Here is a 21613-nt window from a genome sequence, read left to right on the forward strand (position 1 = left end):
GGTATGTTCTCGGTAGCATATCACAGAATCATGCCTATTTATAGCACATTTTCATACCCCTCTGTGTACGCTCCGCTTAAAGCAGAAAGGAAATTGAGCACGATCCAATTTTGATAGTGCTTGATGAAACTCTTATAATGAAGCGATTATGTGTCGCAGCAACGCAAACAACCTCTTGTGAAGTAGAAGTCCCAGTCTTGTGACGCAAGTGGCCTGTGTGATGATTTCCGCTTTTTCGTTTTAATTCTAGCCTGGAGTATTATAGTCGTAGCGGCTGCTGCGTCAGTACAAGTCAAATTTACTTGTGTAGTTTTCATACGTATATACTTATACCATATAAAAAAAACTAAATTATGGAGTTTTACGTGCCAAAACCACTTTCTGATTATGAGGCACGCCGTAGTGGAAGACTCCGGAAATTTTGACCACCTGGGGTTCTTTAACGTGCACTTAAATCTAAGTACACGGGTGTTTTCGCATTTCGCCCCCATCGAAATGCGGCCGCCGCGGCCATGATTCGATCCCGCGACCTCGTGCTCAGCAGCCTAACACCATAGCCACTGAGCAACCACGGCGGGTACTTATAACATTTGTCTGCGCCTAGGTAATTTGACTATCGACGGTATTCAATAAAGATCAACACGACGGTTATGTATAAACCACTTGCATTCTCTTGGAAATGTATCGTTGTCGCAAGCTTATGCTGTTTTATTTTCTGTGAAGTAGCAATACCCTGCATCAAAAAAGAAAGAATGAATGAAAAAAAAAATAAACGCTTTGAAAAAGAAAAAGTCACTTGGAGAAGCAACAGGAGGCAGGCGTTAACGCAGCTCAAGATATACAACAGCATCGCTTGTTGTCACTGGAATCCCTCAGTCAGTCTGTGTTCCGAAGGTGAATTTAGGCGCACACGCCGTCTAAGCACACCTGAAACAAAGAAAGCAAACACATTGCGTTTTACGAACAGGCAAAAACAACTAAGATTTTGGCTTGCTGAAAGCAATATCTGTGGGTTTATTTTCCTTGTATTTGCCCGTTCTTTTTGGAAGTTATATAGCCGCCTGCGGTTAGGAAGGTATTTAACACAAATAGCTTTTACTTATTGTTATTTTCTTATTCTTTCGGGCTGTTTTCGTGTTCAGTCGGGGGTCGGACTCGGCAAGGAAACAAGGAAAATGTTCGTTCACTCTTGCGTTCACTCGTTCGTTCACTCGTTCGTTCGTTCGTTCGTTCGTTCGTTCGTTCGTTCGACGATCATCGCCGATCATCGCCGATGGTTTCCGCATAATGTTTTCGTATATTTAATTTATTTCGCGAAGCACCACGACCTCCCCCCCCCCCCCCCCCCCCCCCCCCCCCGCAGAACGATTCCGCAATAAAGGTTATTTTATGAACAGGTAATCGGGAGAAACGAAGTAGGTTTGCTATTGTGCCGAGCGAATAACACTCCATGCATGTGTCTGACACTGGTCCTATCACCGCAGTTAACCTATGGGTGAAGAGAGCTGTGCAGAACTGTCTCCAGAAGAATGAATCGGGCCCCCTCCGGAACTCGCGCTGCGAAGTGCTGTGTTACCTATACAGAAAGACACAGCACTGCCTTAATCACGGAGCTTCGTTCACGTTGAATATATACCTGTGTTAACTCTCAGAAGACTTACAGAAATCCAACGAAACGATACGCAAGATACACAGAGATTTGTATGATATTTCTGGTGACCGTGGTCTTGCTTCCAGCAGTCAGTGCCGTGCAATATTTTAGTTTCTTGAGGGTGATAATTTCCATCGAATAAATCTATAGTTCCTTTAGCTTAGGAACTTTAAAACTGTAATTCTGTAATCTGTGGAGGAATTAGACCCAAGTGAGGGAGAAAAAAGCGCGCACGAGTTAAGGATTCCTTTTGTTCAATTTTAATACCATTCGCAGCTCACAACCGATCAATCCTAGTTATAACGGAGAGGGAGCCCCGCTTGGGGGTCACCGACGAAGCGAGAAAAATGAAAATAATTGAAACTGATCGTTAATCAGGTTTGGCCGGCTCATGGCCTGCCTTAAATGCACGTCTGTGTACAAAAAAAAGAAAAAAAGAAGAAAGCAAACGGTAGCCATTTGGTCACCGCTGCGGCAATAGTTCCGTTATCCTGCCGATTGGTGAAATCGACGAAGGCCCAAGTGCTTTGCCAATCAGGAGCACCGCTTCTATATTTATGTTTTGTGGAGTACGGAAGCAGATACCGTCTGTCCCTTTGTTTTCCAAGATAGCCAACATAATACTTGACAGAAGTGACAGTCGGAAATGCCACAGGCAAGACCGTTTCATTGTTGTGGCGTCGTAAAGCCTTTCGGCAAGTGCGAAGGCAGCTCAGCTTTTGACGTGCGCCATTTAGCACCGCTTTTTTTTTAGTTTCTAGGGCAGCGTATAGTGATAAGGACAGTTTGGCGTTGAGCGGTACAAGGCAACGAAGAAAATTAGGGCTCTCGATATTTACGTAAGTTGCAAGAAGACTGCATGTAAAAAACAAAATTGAGTTCCAAAGAGAAAGGTATCTCACCCTTGTCGAATCACATACTGTGCCATCAGCGGCATGAGTCTCCCAGCAGTTCCAGTATCCACCAACGCGCCCTTCGAGGCGGACGAACCGGCAACAGGACTGCGTGCAGTCTTGGTAAGGTGATACTGTCGTCGTTCTCCGCTGAAAATAAATTATAAGTTCACAATATCAGCCAAGCCTCGCAGGCAAGCATGTGCCACCAAATCTGCCGATCACATCGTTAGGGGAAAAATAATTTCGGCGATTTGTGTTCGCACGTGTCATATCTGGTAGCGGGGAATAACGTCTCGCCGTGGGTATATTACTGTGCCTCACTGGCGTAAGTGCGGTTTCGCTGGAGTTGAACTTAGTTCGTGGGGAAAATGTATATTATGGGCGCGCCATACATACGCCCCGGTTTACATAGAGTGACGCATCAGCTTTTCTGGGAGTCGTACTACCAGAACTTATGTTTGGCGAGTGCTAGCGCGTGCATGATGGAGCTATGCGGGGCACTTGGGCACTTGGGAATGCGACCGCGCCACGACTGTGTTGATACAGCGCCAGCGCTGCCTCCGCTAAAAGTCGGTGAAACGATTTGAATAGCTGACCCGGCGCTTTAGTGGTTATGGCTATGGATATGACTGAGCATGAGGTCGCGGATTGGAGCCTGACCGGGGTGTTCGCACACAATTTGGGATTGAATGCAAAAAAAATAAAAAAAATAAAACAGGGCACGAGCAGTGGCACCCTACGCCAACTGCAAACAAATACATTCCCGGACGCGTTTCACTTCAAACGGATATTCCCTGAAGTACGCAAAGAAGACACATACATGTAAGGCATGCAAACAGGACACAGGTATACTCAAAACTTGCTATGGGCATGTAACGCCCAACGCAAGAACGAGTTAAACTCCGAGACCCCATCGCGGAGGTGGGGCGCCGCTTTGCGCAGCTCCGACCTCGGAGACCAACTCTGGGCCATCCAGGAAAGCCCGCGAGGCGGCGATGAGACAAGACCTCGACGTGTAAGCACGACAGAAATACGGAAAGAGAAGCTACATGCTCGTTGGAAAGGGAAAAAAAAATGGAAACGGAAAAGCTGGTGAAACAGGGAGATACGAGAAACGATCGCCGAACGACAGAAAGCAGAACGACGAGAGCACCCGCAGACAGGCAGGCAAAAAAAAGAAAAAAACATCGCAATTTCCGCAGGAACAAGTAGCCAGAAAATGAGAAATATACCGGGAGAAAAACAACAACATATGCTTCAAACACTGGTTCTAGCAAAGATAAAAGTTCAAAGTGAACTTTGGTTGTCATAAATAAGTGAGAAAAGGAAGGCCGCACTTAGAATATTTTGGAATTACATAAGCTTATTAGGCAGGATGTCTGAAACAACAACACAACATATCTAAGACGAAGATGCAAGCAAACTGGAAGGGGACGCGGCATTAAATTACATCCGAAAAATAACAGCCGAATCTTTTGTAGGCAATGACGAAGTTTTACTTGAGGAAAAACAAGAGCATGAAAAATAACCAGATGGAGAAGCACCTGGTGCTGACAAATTTCCACTTGAAGAAAGCCGAAGAGAAAATTGCGAAGCGCACAGCCGCAGGGTTAGACGAGGTTCCCGTTAGGCTGATTGATGAACTAGGACCAAGAAGTAAGGAAGCTATGTTGAAATCAGGAAAAAAAAAATGTTTAAAAGATAGACGAATACTAGACAGTTGGCGAAAAAGTAGAATGAATTTAATTTATAAAGGCAAGGGGGTAGAAAGATAGAATTCACTTGTATAGATCGACCGTTGACCATTACATCTGTAATATGCAGGTTAGCAATGTAGGCAGTTAAATTAAAGCTGCAAGCATGGGCAGAGAATAATGCCATATTGGGAGAACTTCAGAATGGCTTCAGAAAAGGTAGGCGGCTGGATGGTAACTTATTTTTCCTTACTCAGTCTATTGAAATATCCAGAGTAGAAAGGAGACCGATTTGTGTGGCCTTCTTAGACATCACAGGAGCGTATGACAACGTAGACCGCAACATTTTGTAGGATATTCTGGAAGGGGAAGGCTTGGGCGACGATTGTATACAGCACTTGAGAGATTTATCGGGAAAATACCATTTGCGTTGAATAGGAAGGGATGAGGAACGGGTTGAGGAAATTCGGGGCGAACTTGAATTCCGGAAGGTGCTTCGCGGAGGGGACGGCCAAAGGCTCCGGCAGTGATGGGAAACGTGACCGATTCGGGCGCAGCAGAAACAGATCGGCCTGTCGTCAAGTGTCCGCCAGTCCGAGCGATTTCTGGTAGCGTGGGGATAACGGACACTGTGAGGTGGACTGCGATGAGACCGAGGCATAGGAGCAGCGCGGGCGTCAGGGCGACTCAAGGAGCAGGCGCTTGGAATCGCTAACATGGGTCATATTAGCGATTTCCTGATGAACCACGGACTGTATCAGCGATATCGTCTTAGCCGTGTTGTTCCAAGACGTCTGTTGAGGCGAGGGAGGAAACGCTGCTTCGAGTTCGCGGCGTACAATTCGGGTCATGTTTTCGCGTGGTGGTGGCGAGCTAGATTGGTCGGTACAGGAAGAAGTCGCTGTAGTGTTTGGAAGCCGTGTAAACTGATCGTATATACAGCGACTCTTCGCCTTCTCGAAACGGCGGCATTCCTTCATGGTGGCGTCGACAGTCGATAAGTTTCTGAAGACCAGAAGGTTGAAGGCGTCGTCAGCGATGCCTTTGATAATGTCTCCAACAAGGGACTGAGGCAGGGGTGCCCTTTATCCCCACTGCTGTTGGTGACGTACATGGTGAGGATGGAGAGGGCGCTAGAGGAAAGTTATGTCGGCTTTAATCTCTCATACAAACAGGCGGGTACAGTGGTAGAGCAGCAGCTTCCAGCTTTGTTTGATGTGGAGGACGTTGTGTTGCTAGCTAACAAGCAAATTGATATGCAACGTCTGTTTGATATCTGTGTTGGCTCTGTGGACGGGAACGCGAGAATTTAGGTCTGAAATTTATCGTTAAAGAATCAGGTGTTATGGTATTCAATGAAAACAATGAACAGATAATGTAAATTCAGGGTCAGGAAATACATATTTAACAGGGATAGGTGGGCTAGTTGGTGTAAGGAAGAACAGGGCCCATTGAACTAGAAAGCAACATACTTCACAAGGATAGGCGGGCTAGTTGGTGAAATACCTAGTTGGTAGGAAATTAGTTGGTAGGCTAGTTGGTAGGAAATACCTCGGGTAGAAGAATAAAATACCTTGGTCTATGGATAAACGAAGGCTATAGATATCTGGAAACACAGGAAAAAACAATTACTGCAAAGCGCAAGAGAAATGCGACCATAATGAAACACAGAGCACTATGGGGATAAAATAGGTACGAAGTGTTCCGGGGTATGTGGAAGGGTGTAACGGTTCCAGGACTTACATTTGTAAATGCGGTTATTTGCTTGAGGTCAGGCGTATAATCAGGGCTCGATGGCAACCGAAGATTAGTGGAAGGCCTCGCATTGAGAGCTCACGGGAAGACTACAAATGAAGCTGTGCAGGGGGTATATGGGCTGGACTAGTTTTAAAGTGAGGGAAGCTCGCAGTAAAATAGATTATGAAGTGTGACTGTGGAATGCGGAAGAAAGTAAATGGGCTGGGAGAGTTTTCAGGTATTTGTGCAGGAAGAACACTGACTAACAGTGGAGGAAAAGAACAAGGAACCTTACCAGCAAGTATGCGACCTGTACGGTGAGCAACACTTCAACAAAGGACATCAAACGGAAAGTCAGACAAGCTGAGATAATCTCATGATTGGTGGCAGTGGAAAAGAAACCTGCTATGAGTTACAACTTAAGAGGAAAAAATGAAATCAGGGAAGAAACAATTTATGATAATTGAAGGGTAGCTCACTACTTTTCGAAGCGAGATCAGGACGCCTTAGAACACGTACTTATATCGCAAAATACAACAACGAAGAAGATGTGCTTGCTGCGGTGAACCAAGGGAAACGATGGAGCGTGTTTTATTAGAATGTGAATATATCTGCGCAGCGGTCGATTTAGGCATCTCTGCATGGTCTCCTTGAAGCCCTTGGGTTCAGTGAGAGTAGGGGGAAAGTAAACATGTCCGCAGTAGGAGATTAGTAAGGGGTGATTGGAAGATTGGGGGAAGAAAATTAGGGGAACAACAAACAACGGAGGCATGCAAAAACAAAGTTGACAACAGGGGTTCAGAGAATTTGGTTATGGGAATTCGCTGTGGTTTTTTTTTCTCCTTTTCTTTTTTTCTTCTTGTTAACATAGGTAGGACATTAGGCAATAAAATAACAAGAGCTTGGTGGGGCAACTCACCACCCCGTTCCATAGGGTACGCTCATAGCATCCATCCATCCATCCTACGTCCCGTCGCGGAAGACCTGAGCTCAGGTCGCCAAAAACTTGCCGGACAATTCAATGAAGTTATTACCAACCAAACTCGTCTGCCGTGCAGTGGGCGCACGTTAGAGAACCCAGGTGGTCAAAATAAATCTGTATCTATGCCCCGCGGCTTCCCTCACAGCCCGCTATGCAGCTATACGCACTACGCACCATACACCACAAATTATTTTTTAGGAGCATTGCGAATAAATCAAAGAATAAGAGTTTGCATCACCTACTCTGTATAATTTGTCAGCTAGTCTCTTGGCTGCACGGTGCCAGCGGCTCTCCCTCGTCGTTGGCCAGGGGTTGACGTTCCGATTGATTGTAGATAGCTGCGAAGGGAATGGGCAGTGAGCTGTAGCAACTTCTGCCGGTGTTTCTACGCAAGCTCAACGCATTTCCCCTCGGCCCGTAACTCAAAGTTGTGCCTTCGAGCAAATGATGGGCTTCTACAACGATGCTGTCAGAGGCACCCCCACAACCATTTTCAGGCCGCGACGGCGTGCGGCAGCGTGCTCGGTATCAGATGTCGTAGGATTAACAGCCAGCCATGCAACCTGCCTCGGAGTTTCCAATTTTTTTAGCTTTGAAAGGTAAGGAACAGTAATGACCAAATTAGAGTTACCTTGCGTGTACCACGCTCGAATCGAAGACAACTTCATTCTTGGCTGGTAATTTGTAAGGCGAGTTTTCTTTCTCGCGTCGCGTTTTTATGCCTCTATGTAGGAAGCCAGCCAGGAGTTTCTATGGCTGCGGTTATGAAAGGTGATGGCGGGATCCAGTGACGCGGCTTCCGCGCGATCGCCGAAGTGGCCGTATAACCGTCGGTGATGAATCGTCACCATATAAGAACAGCAGGTGAACAGACCCCTAAAACTTCCGACGAAGGGTGTAATATTACTGTTGTATACAGCTTCTCTCTCTTTGATGTTTGCGTTGCTAAGATTAACATACGCCTGCGTAAGCTTTTCGCGTTATATGAACAATTCAGTCTTTTTGTGTGAAGCATCGGCAACTTATGTGAATTTGCGGCAACACTCAACGTAATGCTGGAGTCATATCACTACTTTCAGGTAGCACAGATAGCCTGTGCTACCTGAGCATCGTTATCTTTTTACCTATGCCGAGAGCAGACTTCGACAGTCGCTAGAATATTTCTGAGCATTAATTAAAGCTTCTGTTGGGCTTGTTCCTGTATTTGTGGTTCAACTTTGCAGCATCGTTCTTTAAACACAAGCGATTCCGAGCAGTTGCTAAATATCGGAATTAAGTTGAACTGCGTCATCATCTATCAGTGATGACTGTCAGAGTCGATTGTGCGACTGCATTTGTCTGAATTGGTGCGCCACCAAAGCAATAACGTATGGCATTTACCAACACCAGCGTTTGTTTGCTTTCTTGACGTGAAACGTCTTTCATTTCGGTCAGCATACTGCGTCGCTTGCTAAAACATCATGTAACCAAAACATGCTACACTGGTGTCGCTTATATCTTTGCAACCATGCTACACACTCGCCTGACTTTGGTATCGTTGTGTAGAGGAAAACGCCGTTACTCGATCACACATGTGTCGCATGCAGAAATGACGTCGTTATCGCGCCAAGCATGGCACAGTCGGAGCTAAATTTAGCCCCTCGCTCGGCATTCAAAGGGGCACAGCTTTGCGGTACGTTTGTACACCCGAGCGGGAACGATTGCGTTTGAGAGAGCTCACTCAGCCATAGTAGGCTAATTTATAGCATAATCCATCAAATTCAATCCTGTGCTCATTGGGAGTTATAAGGCTTAAAGTGTGCACTAGGTTGCATAAACTTGACGCTTGTTCGGGTCTGACGCTCCCCGCATTCGACACGTACGGTTCAGGTATGACGTCAAGGAGACTCGAGAAGAAAGGCAGATGGGATGCCGTTGCGATTCGCAGCCATCAATTGTGCTCACGGCGGGCCCGCTACGAATAGGGAACGAGCCCGATTGCAACGTTAGACCGTAGGACCGTAGCAGTCGCTACAGCGGCTGCTGCGTCTACCGTTCTTGGCCGAATCGAGCCCACTTCACACGGTTTCTCCAAGGACGGCAGCCCGACGTTTTAGCGAGCTGCGCCATGAATGCACTGGCTACGTGTCGCGCTTTTAAATGAACCTATCGCCAAATTGGGTCACTGTGTATGTGACACTGGGTGTGCGGGCAGCAGCGGAAGACGCATCTCGTCACGGATGCGAGGCGGGAACTTCTCCGCAGTGCCACTAGATGGTGCAACGCCCCCATAAAAAAAGCGCTAGAGAGAAGCCCAGCTGCCGCATGATGCGTTTTTTCAGCGCCATGCACCGGCGCGCCATGCATCTCGGAGGCCACGCGCACCTGCGCCTATAGAGGGCTCCGAGCATTGATAGGGAAGCCCGAGAGGGGAGTCCCGCTGCAGCACAAGCCTCACACACAAGGCCGCGGTGCCAATATACTGTGTTGCTGTATTGTTTCAATGAGAAGCGCATTGCATTCGACAGTCATATTGGGTTGGGTTCTGCCGAATTTCTTTGTCCCCTATCCTTTTTACTCCTTAGCGACGAGTTAACGAAACCCAATTCCAAATGTGTTTATTTAACTTCTTCAAACCTAAGATGTTCAGTAACAGCGGAACAGTGGTTCGTCTGCTGAAATGAAAACGCCGCCGGTACGTGCCATCGCATCATGCGAGTCGTGATACAAGTGTGCGCAAACTGAAATCGAAACAATGGGCAATGACAGCGTTAAGATAGTCGCGTCGAAATGTGCTTACCGAGCAGTTTAATGGTTGGCCAGTGTTATTCTTTAAATGCTCCGATACGTGGCAGGCATCACAGTCAAATTTCTTGTAGAACTCCACGGGAAACTCGTTATGTTCGGGAGCAAGAACAGGTTGTGGTTTGTCCTTCCAGCAAAGATCACGGTAGTTTCTGAAATGATTCATTTTTTGATGTAAAACGTTAAGCGCGGTGTTAGTAATGCTACCACGCACAAGGCAGGCTGAACCTATACATGTCGACAGTGCGCCGATAATATGGAAGCGTCGGACAAATAGTGGAAATTTTGACTGCTTCAACACGCACGTTTGCAAGTTCAGAGTGTCCGCCTTACCGTTTTCCGTACACGAGTCGATGAAAAATCTTGGAATTCTGTGTGTGCAACAAGGTCTAGCGTGACGGATATTGTGGACGCATATAAGACACACATAAAGATTTCGGTGCAAATTTTACATTGGTGCTGTTAATGCTACCCGAATGGCACAAAAGATGTTAAATGCGTGTTTTCCCGTTTTCCTTGGTCAACTAGGTCATTCTACGGCATTATATATGCGATAGAGTTGATTGCATCGGCTAAATGAAAATGATAAATATTTGTTTTTCTACATTTCTAAAGGCATGTTAAATGCTTCCAAAGTTTCCCGGTTATTCCGGGAAAACCGAACGGGGCAGCAATGTTATGATTGAAGAAATGGGGTCCATCGGTGATGTGCACAGAAACCTCGAATCCGTGTAGGTAATAAGGAGCGCTGGAAATAATTACAGAGTGATCGCTTCGTTCCTATTTAAGGGCGTACAACATGGACACTTTATTTATCCGGTGTTTTGGAAAAACTGAATGTGCCACCTTGATTCAACTTGCATGTAGTCGGGACGTATGTTGTGTGCTGTGCAATGACCGTTTGAAATGGGAAGGTTAATGAGTGCCTTTGTAGAAAATTTGCCATGCTTCTAGAGTGTTATAAGTACACTTTTTTTTTAACGATTATGAAGTTTACCAAATTTTCTGAAAGAACATTCGGCAGGGCTGAAATTTCAAGGAAAAAGGGGCATAATAGGGCTCATGTGCTGGCAAAGTTACAAGTGTGTCAGTTAAATAAGCTGTTTGGGAAAAGTTTTCTTAGGCGAATGGTCGGAAATGTTGTACGGCCGTTACGCAGAGGTATCCAGTGTCCTGAGACTCGACGCCGGGTTCACTTTTGGTAGACATCGGCAGCATGTCAGGAGTAATGTGTGTCGTGAGTTTAACGTTTCTACGTTATGCACTTTACAAGATTTAGTCAGTGCCCGTTTTTCTTTCAATTTTCGGGCATTATATACGAGAAGCGTAGAGAGTCGTCATCGAAATAAAGAGAAATACATTTGTCGCAGGTTTCTTCCAAGTCTTAATTATCTGTCTCTTTAAACTAGAATTTTATGTTATCCTTGCGTAGTTCGTCGGAATGGCCTGGTTTCGCGATCACCTTTTCCACCGGGGTCTTAAACTAATGCTCCGTTGGGTCTGTTAGACATCGGCCACTCTGTGGTTTGCACAAAATGTATCGGGTAGGATTTTGCTCATCTTTCGACAGTGTTAAGAGCGTCGCCTCAGTGTGCATCGAGCGGCGCGAATACCGTAAATTTTTTTTTCTTCGTGGAGCGAGCTGCTTGGCAGTCACGGTTGTTCGTCATCGCTAAATCTCTACGCACAGCCCTCTCTGTGTCCTTAATCGTTCCCACACTGGCCCCTTCGTCTTTCACGTTAGCATAGGACGCGAAGAACGACGCACGCAGGGAGGAAGGAAACGAATGCAACGTGGTTCGTCGCCTCAGCGTTTCGTCTTGGTTCTTCGCGTCGTCCCTTTGCTGTTGGTTATGTTCGAAGATAGAATAATTATGTTCTAGTTCTGATTATAGAACTACGTTCGAAGATAGAATAATCGATAATCTTGAACATAAATTATACACTTGACGATTGTTTTTCTGATTTTGAAAAAAGGCATTTGACTCCATTAAACATGATATCTTATTGCAGAAGTTAAGCAATTACGGAATTAGAGGGGTTGCCTTAGATGTAGTTACCAGTTAGCTAACGAACAGAACCCAGTATACTGCGGTAAACCAAGCTCAGTCTGATATTGGTGTTATGTCGTTTGGATACTACAAGGGTCTACAAGGGACCATTATTATTTCTTCTCTATATTAATGACATCGTAAATATTCCGCTAACCCCAGAAATTATCCTCTATGCTGACGACACTAACACATTTTTTTTCAGGGGCTAATATAGGTTACATAAAGAGACAAGCAAATACCTGGCTTGAAAACTTATGAGTGTGGCTTGGCGTGAATAAATTAGCTCTAAACAGGAGCAGAACAAAATTTATCGTTTTTAGACCGAAGAATAAATATGTGACAGACATTGCTCTTCACTTCGGTGATCACCAAATCGAACACGTTACATCCCATAAATTTCTTGGTGTAGATTTTCAGGAACACCTAAGTTGGTCAGCACATGTCGCAAAAATACAGACATTTCACGAACAATCGGAGTCACTTTTAAACTAAAGGATCTGTTACCACCTTGGTTAAAAAAACAAACATATCGTATCCTAGTACACTGTCGTCTGCACTACTGCCTTCATGTGTGGGGTACAACCACGAAAAGGAATTTAGAAAGCCTACATGAACTACAGAAAAAAGTGCTGCCTGAAATAGAGAATGTTCCACGCTCAGCACGCTCTGCCCCACTATTTCAAAAGCATCGAATCTTGACTATCACAAACATTTGATGTAAAAAATTTGCGTTAGTTATATACAGTCAAATATTCATCATTTTTCTTTGAAAAATACGTGCATAAAAGACACCCGTAGAAACTCCGGCATGCCACTTATAACTAAGAAATCATTCACACTAACTAGGGTTCACAAAAATTGTCATACCAGATTCCCGACTTCTTGAATAACCACAAGAAAGTTATGACCGTTGTTATAGACAGCGTCTCAGGGCAAGCATTTAAAAAAAGAGCATAAGCAGTTATCTTCTTGGCACACTATTTTGAAACGCCTTTTTTTTTTTTTGCTCTCTGTGTGATAAGTGAGTACTAAATGTTTGGTTTGTTGTTGAGTTTTATTTTTATTGTTCCTGTTTCATTGCATAGGTCGATTTTTCGTGTACTTCATGTCACAAATGTCATTCGTTCTTAGTCGCGCATTTCTCGCGATACTGAATACTCTTGTTCCAAATGTTTTCACTGTGATGCATTGTTGCCAGTGCTTTCCAGTGATCTATAATTGAAAGTTTTGTCGACAGGCTATGCAGCAATTATTACAGTGATGTTTGGGGAGGGGGAGGAAGGGGGTTGACAATCTGTCAGGCATTAATTGCCTTTATGTCTGCCACCTAGGCAACTGTTTTCTGATGCTTAAATAAAATACTTTGACTTGACTTTGTGTGTCCCAGGTAGCCCAAATGCAATAGGTTTGTATACCTTATAGGTAATATCGCCTGTGGCAAACAATACATTTATGATCTTGATTCGGATTACTCCAAATGGCCGACATTGTTACTGCGATGAGCGTGCTTAGGATGCTTCACACACTTTCCGGTGTCTGTCTGTCTGTTCGTCCACCCGTCCGTCCGTCGGACCAACTAGGGTGACTGAGTATGTGACATTGGGTACACATGTACCGTTCTTTAACAGTCCTCTTTCACACTAACTTGGGTCATTGGGTACGTGCGCCACTGGCTTGGTGCAACTCTTCAAGAACGAAAAAAAAAAAACATAAAATAAATGTATCGGATGCAGGGCGGAACCGAATCCACGTCATATACGTTCATTCTTGCCAGAATATATATTCACACGCCACGCACGGACTTCGCGGCAGTCCGTTAGACGCCATGGATTGTTCAGGAACCTTGCGGCATACACGCCTCAGACATAACGTGTCTCCGCGGCGGCGGTACGGTGTGTTGCCACACGGCTTCGCTGCTAATCACATTGGCATCGACAATCATCGTGAGTTGGGTTCTGCCGGAATTCATTACACTAGAAATGGAAATGCACGATAGACTAGTTGACGATGTTCTGCTGATCAATTTCGCAACTGATCAGTTTAGAGCACCTAGTGCAACTTACGAATTGAACCCAGTGACGGGTTTTTGAGGCACATCAACTTGGAAGGAGTTGTAAAACTTAAAGAAAGAACAATATAGGGTGTATCCGCTTAATTTATTGCTAGAGCAGCTGAGCATGCTTCTCGGGACGCACTTAAATGGAAAACAAATGCACTTCGTCGCGCACTTCGTGGCACTGCGTATCTCGAAACTAGTGTCCTCAGAATTCGTCCCAAGGTAGATATAACTTGCGAACTCCCCGCATACAATTCGTAAATTGCGATGTGCGGTAACATAATTGAATGAATGAATGAATGAATGAATGAATGAATGAATGAATGAATGAACTTTCTTCCCCTCTTAAGAGAGGGGAGGGGCCGGAGGGGGGTGGAAGAGGGGGAGGTCTAAGCACTCCAGTCCCAGCAGGGGTCCGTCACCACATTATGCGGCTGGAAGTCCGTCTCTTCCGGAGGATCTCTTACGGAGTCACATCGACGCTGTCGACGACGCCGACCTGAGTCATGGCTGCTGCAGCTGCTACCGCCGACGCACGCTGCCGGCGTAGCGCGGCAGGGGCGCGGGCGTTCGGATGTTTCGAATAATTGGCGATAAACTGAAGATGACTGGTCCGATTTCCGCTGAATAGGTATCGTTCGACAGCGGGTCACTTAATGCACCAGTGGTCCAAAAATCACACGAGTCGAGGCAAAAATTTGGACACAGCACACGAAAGAAGGCGGAGCCGATGCATCATGCAACCACAGCGTTCTACAGCGAAGAAGAAGGAAAACCGGCTACATAAAATATTCCTGTCACAAGTAACAGACGTTATAACAAAATTCTAAATAACGTTAAAAGAAAAGACGCCTCATATAACGCACTTTTAAAAATTTACTTTCAGTCATTTGCCATAACCTTCTGGATATCGCCTGTCATAAAAATTGGTCAGAGACTCGGTCAGAGACTCGGTCACTTACATTAGACGATAATAGAAGTCTCGAATTGACTCTCTGCTGCAGTCAGACAAGGCTGGTCGGCGTCCTCCACTAGCCGAGGATGTCAGGTATTGGTCTTCATCTTCGGGGCATTCGCCCCACTTCCCATTATCTTTTTTTGCTCCTACCCTGTAGAGGAACATATGATCAATCAGTTTCCTTGCCTAATTCTTCACTTAGCTTCGCAAAGCGTTCAAACAGTTCAGAGAAGCTGAACGACGTTAAGAAAACAACGCCAACGCCAAACGCTCCTTACAAGTCGCAACGAATCAGCTGCTCGGTGGCGGCCAAAGAGTTTGACAAAACGAACAAGAAGAAAGTGTGTCTGTGCTCTCAAAAAAGGCGCCAAGTTCGTAAGATGCGAAGTTGGTGTAGTGTACACGTGACCATTAACCTGCGGCCATATTTACATAGGCCAGACCGGCCAGTATGTTAATACCGTCTAAACGAGGATCGAAAATCACTTGACAAAGACAACCACTCACACTTAGCCAACCATTGCCAAACGCTGTCCTTGTAAGCCTGTATTTTGTCGTACTACGATTTTGTTTTCTCGTGAAAACAAACAAACACGCGCAATTACCGAGGTGTTTCGTATAAAAAAAGAAGCGTGCCGATAGTACGTAATTGAGCGATGTGACCATCTGACAAGGAATTGGCCTTTTAGAAAGCCACGTGATATTTTTTTAGAATGTGTACAATGTCTGTGTTCTTGTACATATTTTTATATACTTTTTCAGTTAAAAAATTCTAAATGATCTAGCACATGCTCGATTTAGTTAGCCTGGGTGTAACTTCTTCTCCAAAAATAAACTGAGTTGCGAGACAGCGCTTGCATACTACTTTTGCCGTGTGTGTCGAGCGTTGTGCGCCCTGCAGTTTCGTAATGAAGAGCTACAAACTTTCCGAACCTTCAATACCTTTACAACCAGAAGTAATAATGAACAATTTCACTATCTCTGTGTTGCACCAAAACAGATGGTGCTTTATTTTTTTTGTTTTATACTCACGTATTGCGTTTTATCACTGAAAACAATAAAAAAAAGAGTGAACTTCCGGTTTGTGGTCGACTCACAGAAGCGCTATTTGAAGGGCTGTGAGGCGTACTCCGTTGAAGGTGGCTCCATCATCGTGAATGAGTCCCACTGAAGCGTTCCCGTAACAGATGGATCGGGGATTAGATAGTCCTGCACGAATAACACTTTCCTGTTAGCAGAAGCAGTGATTAACTTCTTCCATAACAATATAAGAAACAAGTTTGTCGTTCGGGGGCTTGCTAAGTATCGAAGTAAAAAGTTATTGATTCATGTAGGATCCTCTGCAAGCGAAGTATTTTTAAATATGTAGAATTTCCAAGCATTTGTGAACAACTAACTGTTGTTAATGTTAGAAATATTGCGGGGAGGTCCACCGTAAAATAAAAAAAAGCAATATTCGTTAAAAAAATTAAAGGATTTTATAGGCCGAAACCACGATCTGATTATGAGACACACCGTAGTGGGGGCTCCTGAAACTTGGACCACCAAGGGTTCTTTAACGTGCACCTAAATCAAAGTACACGGGTGTTTTCGCAATTCTCACTTATTGAAATGCGGCCGCCGCGGACGTGGATTCGATCCCGCGACCTCGTGCTTAACAGCCCAACACATGGCCCTTAAGCAACCACGGCGGGTGCGGACCGAAAAATTGATATTGCAATAGCTGAAAAGAAGCATTGTATTTGTTGTTTTAGGAGGATAGGGAAGGTACTGATTTTATTTATGGGGCTTTGCGCCCGGCTTCTGTATTTCTTTATGTCAGAAGTTCTGTTAACATTAGCATATTCTAGAAATAATAGGCACATTATTGATGATGTTTATATTAAAATAATTTGGCGACGAATTTGAACTAGTAAAGAATCACCCTCAAGCCGACCGTGTTACCAGATACGCGAGAAATCACGTAATGAAGATGGACTCGACATCTCGCGAGTCCGGTTCGTGCTTCGGTCAGACGCTTGAGGGCGCTGCCGCCGTGAAGAGTGACGGAAGGTGGAGTGGTGGCAGCGCGTTCTCAGTTTCCTGCTTGTCGGATACCGAGTTTCGCGTTATCAATACATTCTACTTTGGCGAAGCGCACGTATATTTTTCTGCCCTCTGAAGGAGCATGCGGCGCATTGCGACACGAACGAGCGATGCAAGAAATCCTATACACCAGGAACCTGTACGCACCAGAGCGCTTCCTAAGAACACGTGACTGTCAATAGTCATAGCGGACAAATTAGCGGATGCGTCCAAGCAGTGGCAGAGTTCTTACGGCCGTAAAGCTTCGTGAATTAAGTTTAACCCTTGTATCGGAAACATACCATTTAAAAAAAAGTAAGCGACAGCGTCGCGATCGGCAGCACAACTTTTGCCGTGGAAAACAACCCATGCATAAAATGAAAATATGATATGAAGCAATTACGACCTTTGATATGTACAAGCAAAACCTAGATCACACAGACGCAAAAAGCGCTCGTAGAGTAAGAGTGTGCTACTATTAATACGAAGCACTACATAAGGATGGAGTTTATGTGAAGAAAGTAATTTTATAGTTTCTCACCGTACCACTCTCCGGTCATCCATGATTCTCTGATCTGCAGCTTCTTCCTGCGCTCAGCGACATGATTCATTTGTAAAGCACTGTCTTATTCAGACCACGAGAACATTATTAACAAAACGCTGATGATGATAAATAGTGGCTTTCTGCGTGCTTAAGTTGAAAGCCGCGCGCGTCGCGTGACAGGCCTTGTTCAGATTCTACGCTGGCTCCACGGACTCCCTATACAGGAGCGTTGCCCAATGGGGAGTCTCGGTGGCTCCTGCCATTTCTCGATGCTTAGCTCTTTGTTCATCGCACGTAACACGTGTCGTAAATTCTTTGCGTTGAGTAAAGAACACTCGCAGCACACAGTGTACTTAGGCATACGTAACTATAATGAAGCGTAAGGTGTGGTGTAATGTGCAAAGCTCACGAACAATGGTAGCTTTGATAGTATACGTTATGGGAGAGCTGCACTCTGAGTCATCCGCTTGGGGCATCTACCATGCAGCTCTGCCAACTTGTGTGAAGAGAGTCCACTGTCTCGGGGGTTGCTACTGTGCAAAGCGTGACGGCGAACGGTACGGCCGATAAACGGCAGCTGTGGATTTCACTGTAGCGGTTTTTCAGCAATGTTCCACGTGGTTACGCTCGTCACTGCCCGGCGGCGGAAATCGCTAGCACCATGAGAAAGTTCAGTTAGGCCTAGGTGTGGACTCGTGTGGCTATAATGATGCCGATTTCTGGTGTGAAAAGTCGGGATGTTGCAATTCCTGGACATCGCGGAAACCAAGTGTCGTCTTTATTGCGATTATCTTCGGTGTTATTCCTTCGTTTTTTTCAATTATTATTTTTGATTTTATTATTTCTTTCTATGCTTGTTTCTTTTATTTTGCAGTATATTCAAAAAGAAATGTATTTGTCGAGGTGGTTCCTACCTCAATCTTTACACAGCAACCGATATAAAAGATAACAAAAGTGTCATCGCGTGAATACTACGAGTTTTGTGACCCAAAACGAGGGCATGACCTAATACTTCGTTCAGAAAAGTTCGACCTATGCTTTGTCGTCAAAATGAATTTCATTTCAAGTTGTAAGGTTGTTGTGTCGTAAGTGTCGTAACTTGTAATTTTTTTTTTACAAAGGCGCCTCACCGGCCAAACGCGGTAATTAGAGCCTAGTTGGTCTGTCAAGTAGCTCTAAATAAAAAGTACTGACACCAGAGCGATGACACGCAGCGATAACTTTCAACTGTTTATTTTGAGAGTCGTGCACGCTTTTAAATGGACCTCTTGCGCACGTTAGCTGGGGCGTGTCATCATGTCAAGGACAACTAGCGCACACGTCCAATAAATAAAGCCATTTTTTCAAATAGAGGGAAGCAGTGCAAGCGCTTTTTCCGCCAAATTGAGAGCATTAGCTGCTTCGATTAACTCACGTGTTGATTGATCTCTGGCTTTGAAAACGGCACTGCACTGGTTAAACATTGGTGATCACCCTCACTTGTTACGATGAAACACCAGCGACCAACCGGAAGGTTTCCTTACGTTGTTTAGCTGGTCATTCAGGCAACGTTGTTCGGGCTACAGCATTCTGTAGACAACGCACGTCTCAGATTAAAGGGACTTATTTTTGTTCTTCTGTTTATCGCACTGCTGTTCACGAGGGGAATTTTGGGTTGGCCGTCTGGCCAGCTCATTTGTTGCCGAAAAGGCAACTTGTATATTTGAGCGCCGGGCAATGTTTTTTTTTTTTTTTCAATTTCTACGATAGCTTTTGAATGTAAGGAATCACAGCATTTCTTTCTTTGCTATTTAATTTCGGCGTACCTTACTTTTGGGTCGTGACTTCCTAGGAATTCCATTGGCTAAGGGAATCAGCATACTGTTAGAGTACCCAGGTTGAGACAGGTTGACGCCTCGTTTGCTGAGGTTATTTTCGATCAACTGATGGCGAGATTTCCGCAGGAAGTTTTGAAAACAAAGGTTAACGATGGCTTGCTGGACGAGTTTCGAATGCGAACACTGATAGGGAAACAGTGGTTTACTAACACAAGGCTCGTAATTTCTACAAGCATGGTGCTCGCTAAAGCTAAAACGTACACCCAGAAATCACAGATTTCGTTTTACAGGAAGTTACTGCGTCATCTGTAGCGGCATAAGTCACCATTCAACAATTTTGTTAACTTTTTGGACGACTAAACTTTGCTGTGGAACAATCGATAAGGAAATCGGCAACGTACAGAAACAATCTATTTACATTAGTTCCTTCCACTATCGCAGGTGACGTGTTGTGTAACACAGAGAAACATAAATAACTTCGAGCACGTGCGAACAAACGACCCAATGTACACACCAGTCCTTTGAAGATACGGGCTTTTATTCCACTTGACGAAAATGAATTTAATTTTTTTTGTCAGTACCCTAAGGGCCCCAGCTAGCGTTGACTGCGGTGATAATTACAACCTTGCGTGACAACCTGAGAGTGACAAGGTTATATGTACACTCGTGAGAAAAAGTGTACGGACCGCAGGGTTGCCAAAAAATAGAATTTATTAGTAAATAACACGCTTAAACGGAAACTGACGAGTACACTAGATGATTCGTTATACCATGTTTGGACTGCAGTATTTCATTCCAAGTTGCATTCCCAGACAGAGGTCTAAATGAGTTTTCTCGCGCAATTCCTGGTCCGTATACTTTTGCTCACAAATGTACGCTGTCCAATTAATACAAAATTTGCATTAATTGACCGGCCAATTAGATTTGATAATTTACCTGACGTCAAGCGGTTTCGCATGCTTAAAACAATTTTTTTTCGTACTAGTTTCGGGATGAAACGTGAACGTCTTGGCATATTAGATAGGGCATCCTGATGTCACTGTCCAGCCAAAGGTAATATTATAGTCTGAAAAAAAAAACTAGCTTTGATTTTCAAATTAGTCCTAGCATTTACCTCAGCCGACCAAAGTCATTAAGCTGTGAGCAGACACCAGCTGGTTTAGCGCTCTTTCAGAGGTAAAGAGCAGGTGCCCTGCGTTTTTGTGGGTGGAGCTTCCTTGTAATTCTTAGGTTGTCACCAACTACAGTAAGCTCGGCAAAGCTTAAAGGGGCCCTGTAACACTCTTTGGGCACGGTAAATAAATTACGCTAGAAGAGAGAGAATGCTTCCGTGAGTGCCTAGGCCGAGTATTACTCAAATCCATGCAGTAAGGAACGCACAATGCCTCTGTGAAGATCGGTCATGCTTTCCTACGGCTCCGTCAAACCCCCGCCATCTAAACTGCACATAATATGGCGCCGTGGTACCTTCATACGACTATTGGCTAAATGTGTGAAACGAAACGCGAAATGTTAACTTTATCGACGGCCACAAAAGTTTATGCAGCGTCAGCAGTGTTCGTGGTATTTGACGCATTAAAAAAAAAAAAAAAGAGATTACGGAACGCCAATCCGTTCAGAGTTCAATGGCCGTCTTCTGTTCGAGCTGGGCCGCCTCCTCCACAGCGCAAGATCGTGGCATCGGTGAAGCTTCGTTGACTTCCGTCAAAATGCACGTCAGCGCGTTCCAGTGCGTCTTTCGCTATTTTGTGTAAAAAACAGGCATACGTAGGCTCACTCGAAGGTGACGCGTAGTGCGAACGCGGCGTTTGTCCTTTTTCGCAGCTGTGGAAATTGTGCGAGAAAAAAAAGAAGTGCACTGCACCGGTTACTGCAAGACGAAGCTTCAGTAAACCCTGTTATGTGGCAGCCTCTGAGTTTAGAATGTCATGGGTGTCAAAATAGGAAGTAGTGGCGTCTACGTGAAAGTCTAAAAAGCAAAATTAATCTGCGCACCATTCGGTGGGCGGAGCGCTGCTGTCACCGCAGTCCTGCACGACATCGATCAAAAGGGCTGCAGGGCCATTTTAAAACAGCGGAACCTTTCTCACCGGCTGTTCTGAGCTTTGCCAGTGTCAATGTTCTCTGCTGGAACAACTCATCACTGCCAGAACCACCATGATCGCCTACGGGTGGAGATCTGTCCGGTCACTTAACATTGGCCCATCCTTCGGAATAAAAAAAAGCTGACTGCAGCAGTGTAATTATGGCTGGGCGGCTTTTAAGTCAAAACCACGCGGTTCACTAAAGCAAGTTGCCGTAGTACTGCTTAACAACTAGCACACAACTCAGCGCCAAGTGCAACTACAGTATCAGCGACGCTTAATATTTATCTGT

The 21613-nt window shown here is 45.0% G+C and overlaps 2 protein-coding genes across 4 annotated transcripts in view; one reads left to right on the forward strand and one right to left on the reverse strand.

Moving 5' to 3' along the window:
- The window catches only part of LOC129381407 (uncharacterized), a 138575-nt gene that overhangs the window by 50114 nt on the left and 66848 nt on the right, over window positions 1-21613 (forward strand). The gene's annotated exons all lie outside the window — the stretch shown is intronic.
- LOC126518349 (uncharacterized) overlaps window positions 649-21613 on the reverse strand; it is a 32325-nt gene continuing 11360 nt past the window's right edge. The window contains exons 7-13 of the mRNA XM_072285375.1: window positions 17418-17464; window positions 15910-16021; window positions 14817-14963; window positions 9740-9896; window positions 7203-7298; window positions 2554-2694; window positions 649-927 (exon numbers count right to left, since the gene is read on the reverse strand). Coding sequence (XP_072141476.1) covers window positions 901-927; window positions 2554-2694; window positions 7203-7298; window positions 9740-9896; window positions 14817-14963; window positions 15910-16021; window positions 17418-17464 — 727 coding nt within the window. The 3' untranslated portion in view covers window positions 649-900. The remainder of the gene's footprint in view (window positions 928-2553; window positions 2695-7202; window positions 7299-9739; window positions 9897-14816; window positions 14964-15909; window positions 16022-17417; window positions 17465-21613) is intronic.

This window comes from Dermacentor andersoni, chromosome 11, assembly GCF_023375885.2.
Source record: "Dermacentor andersoni chromosome 11, qqDerAnde1_hic_scaffold, whole genome shotgun sequence".
Classification (NCBI taxonomy): Eukaryota; Metazoa; Arthropoda; class Arachnida; order Ixodida; family Ixodidae; genus Dermacentor; species Dermacentor andersoni.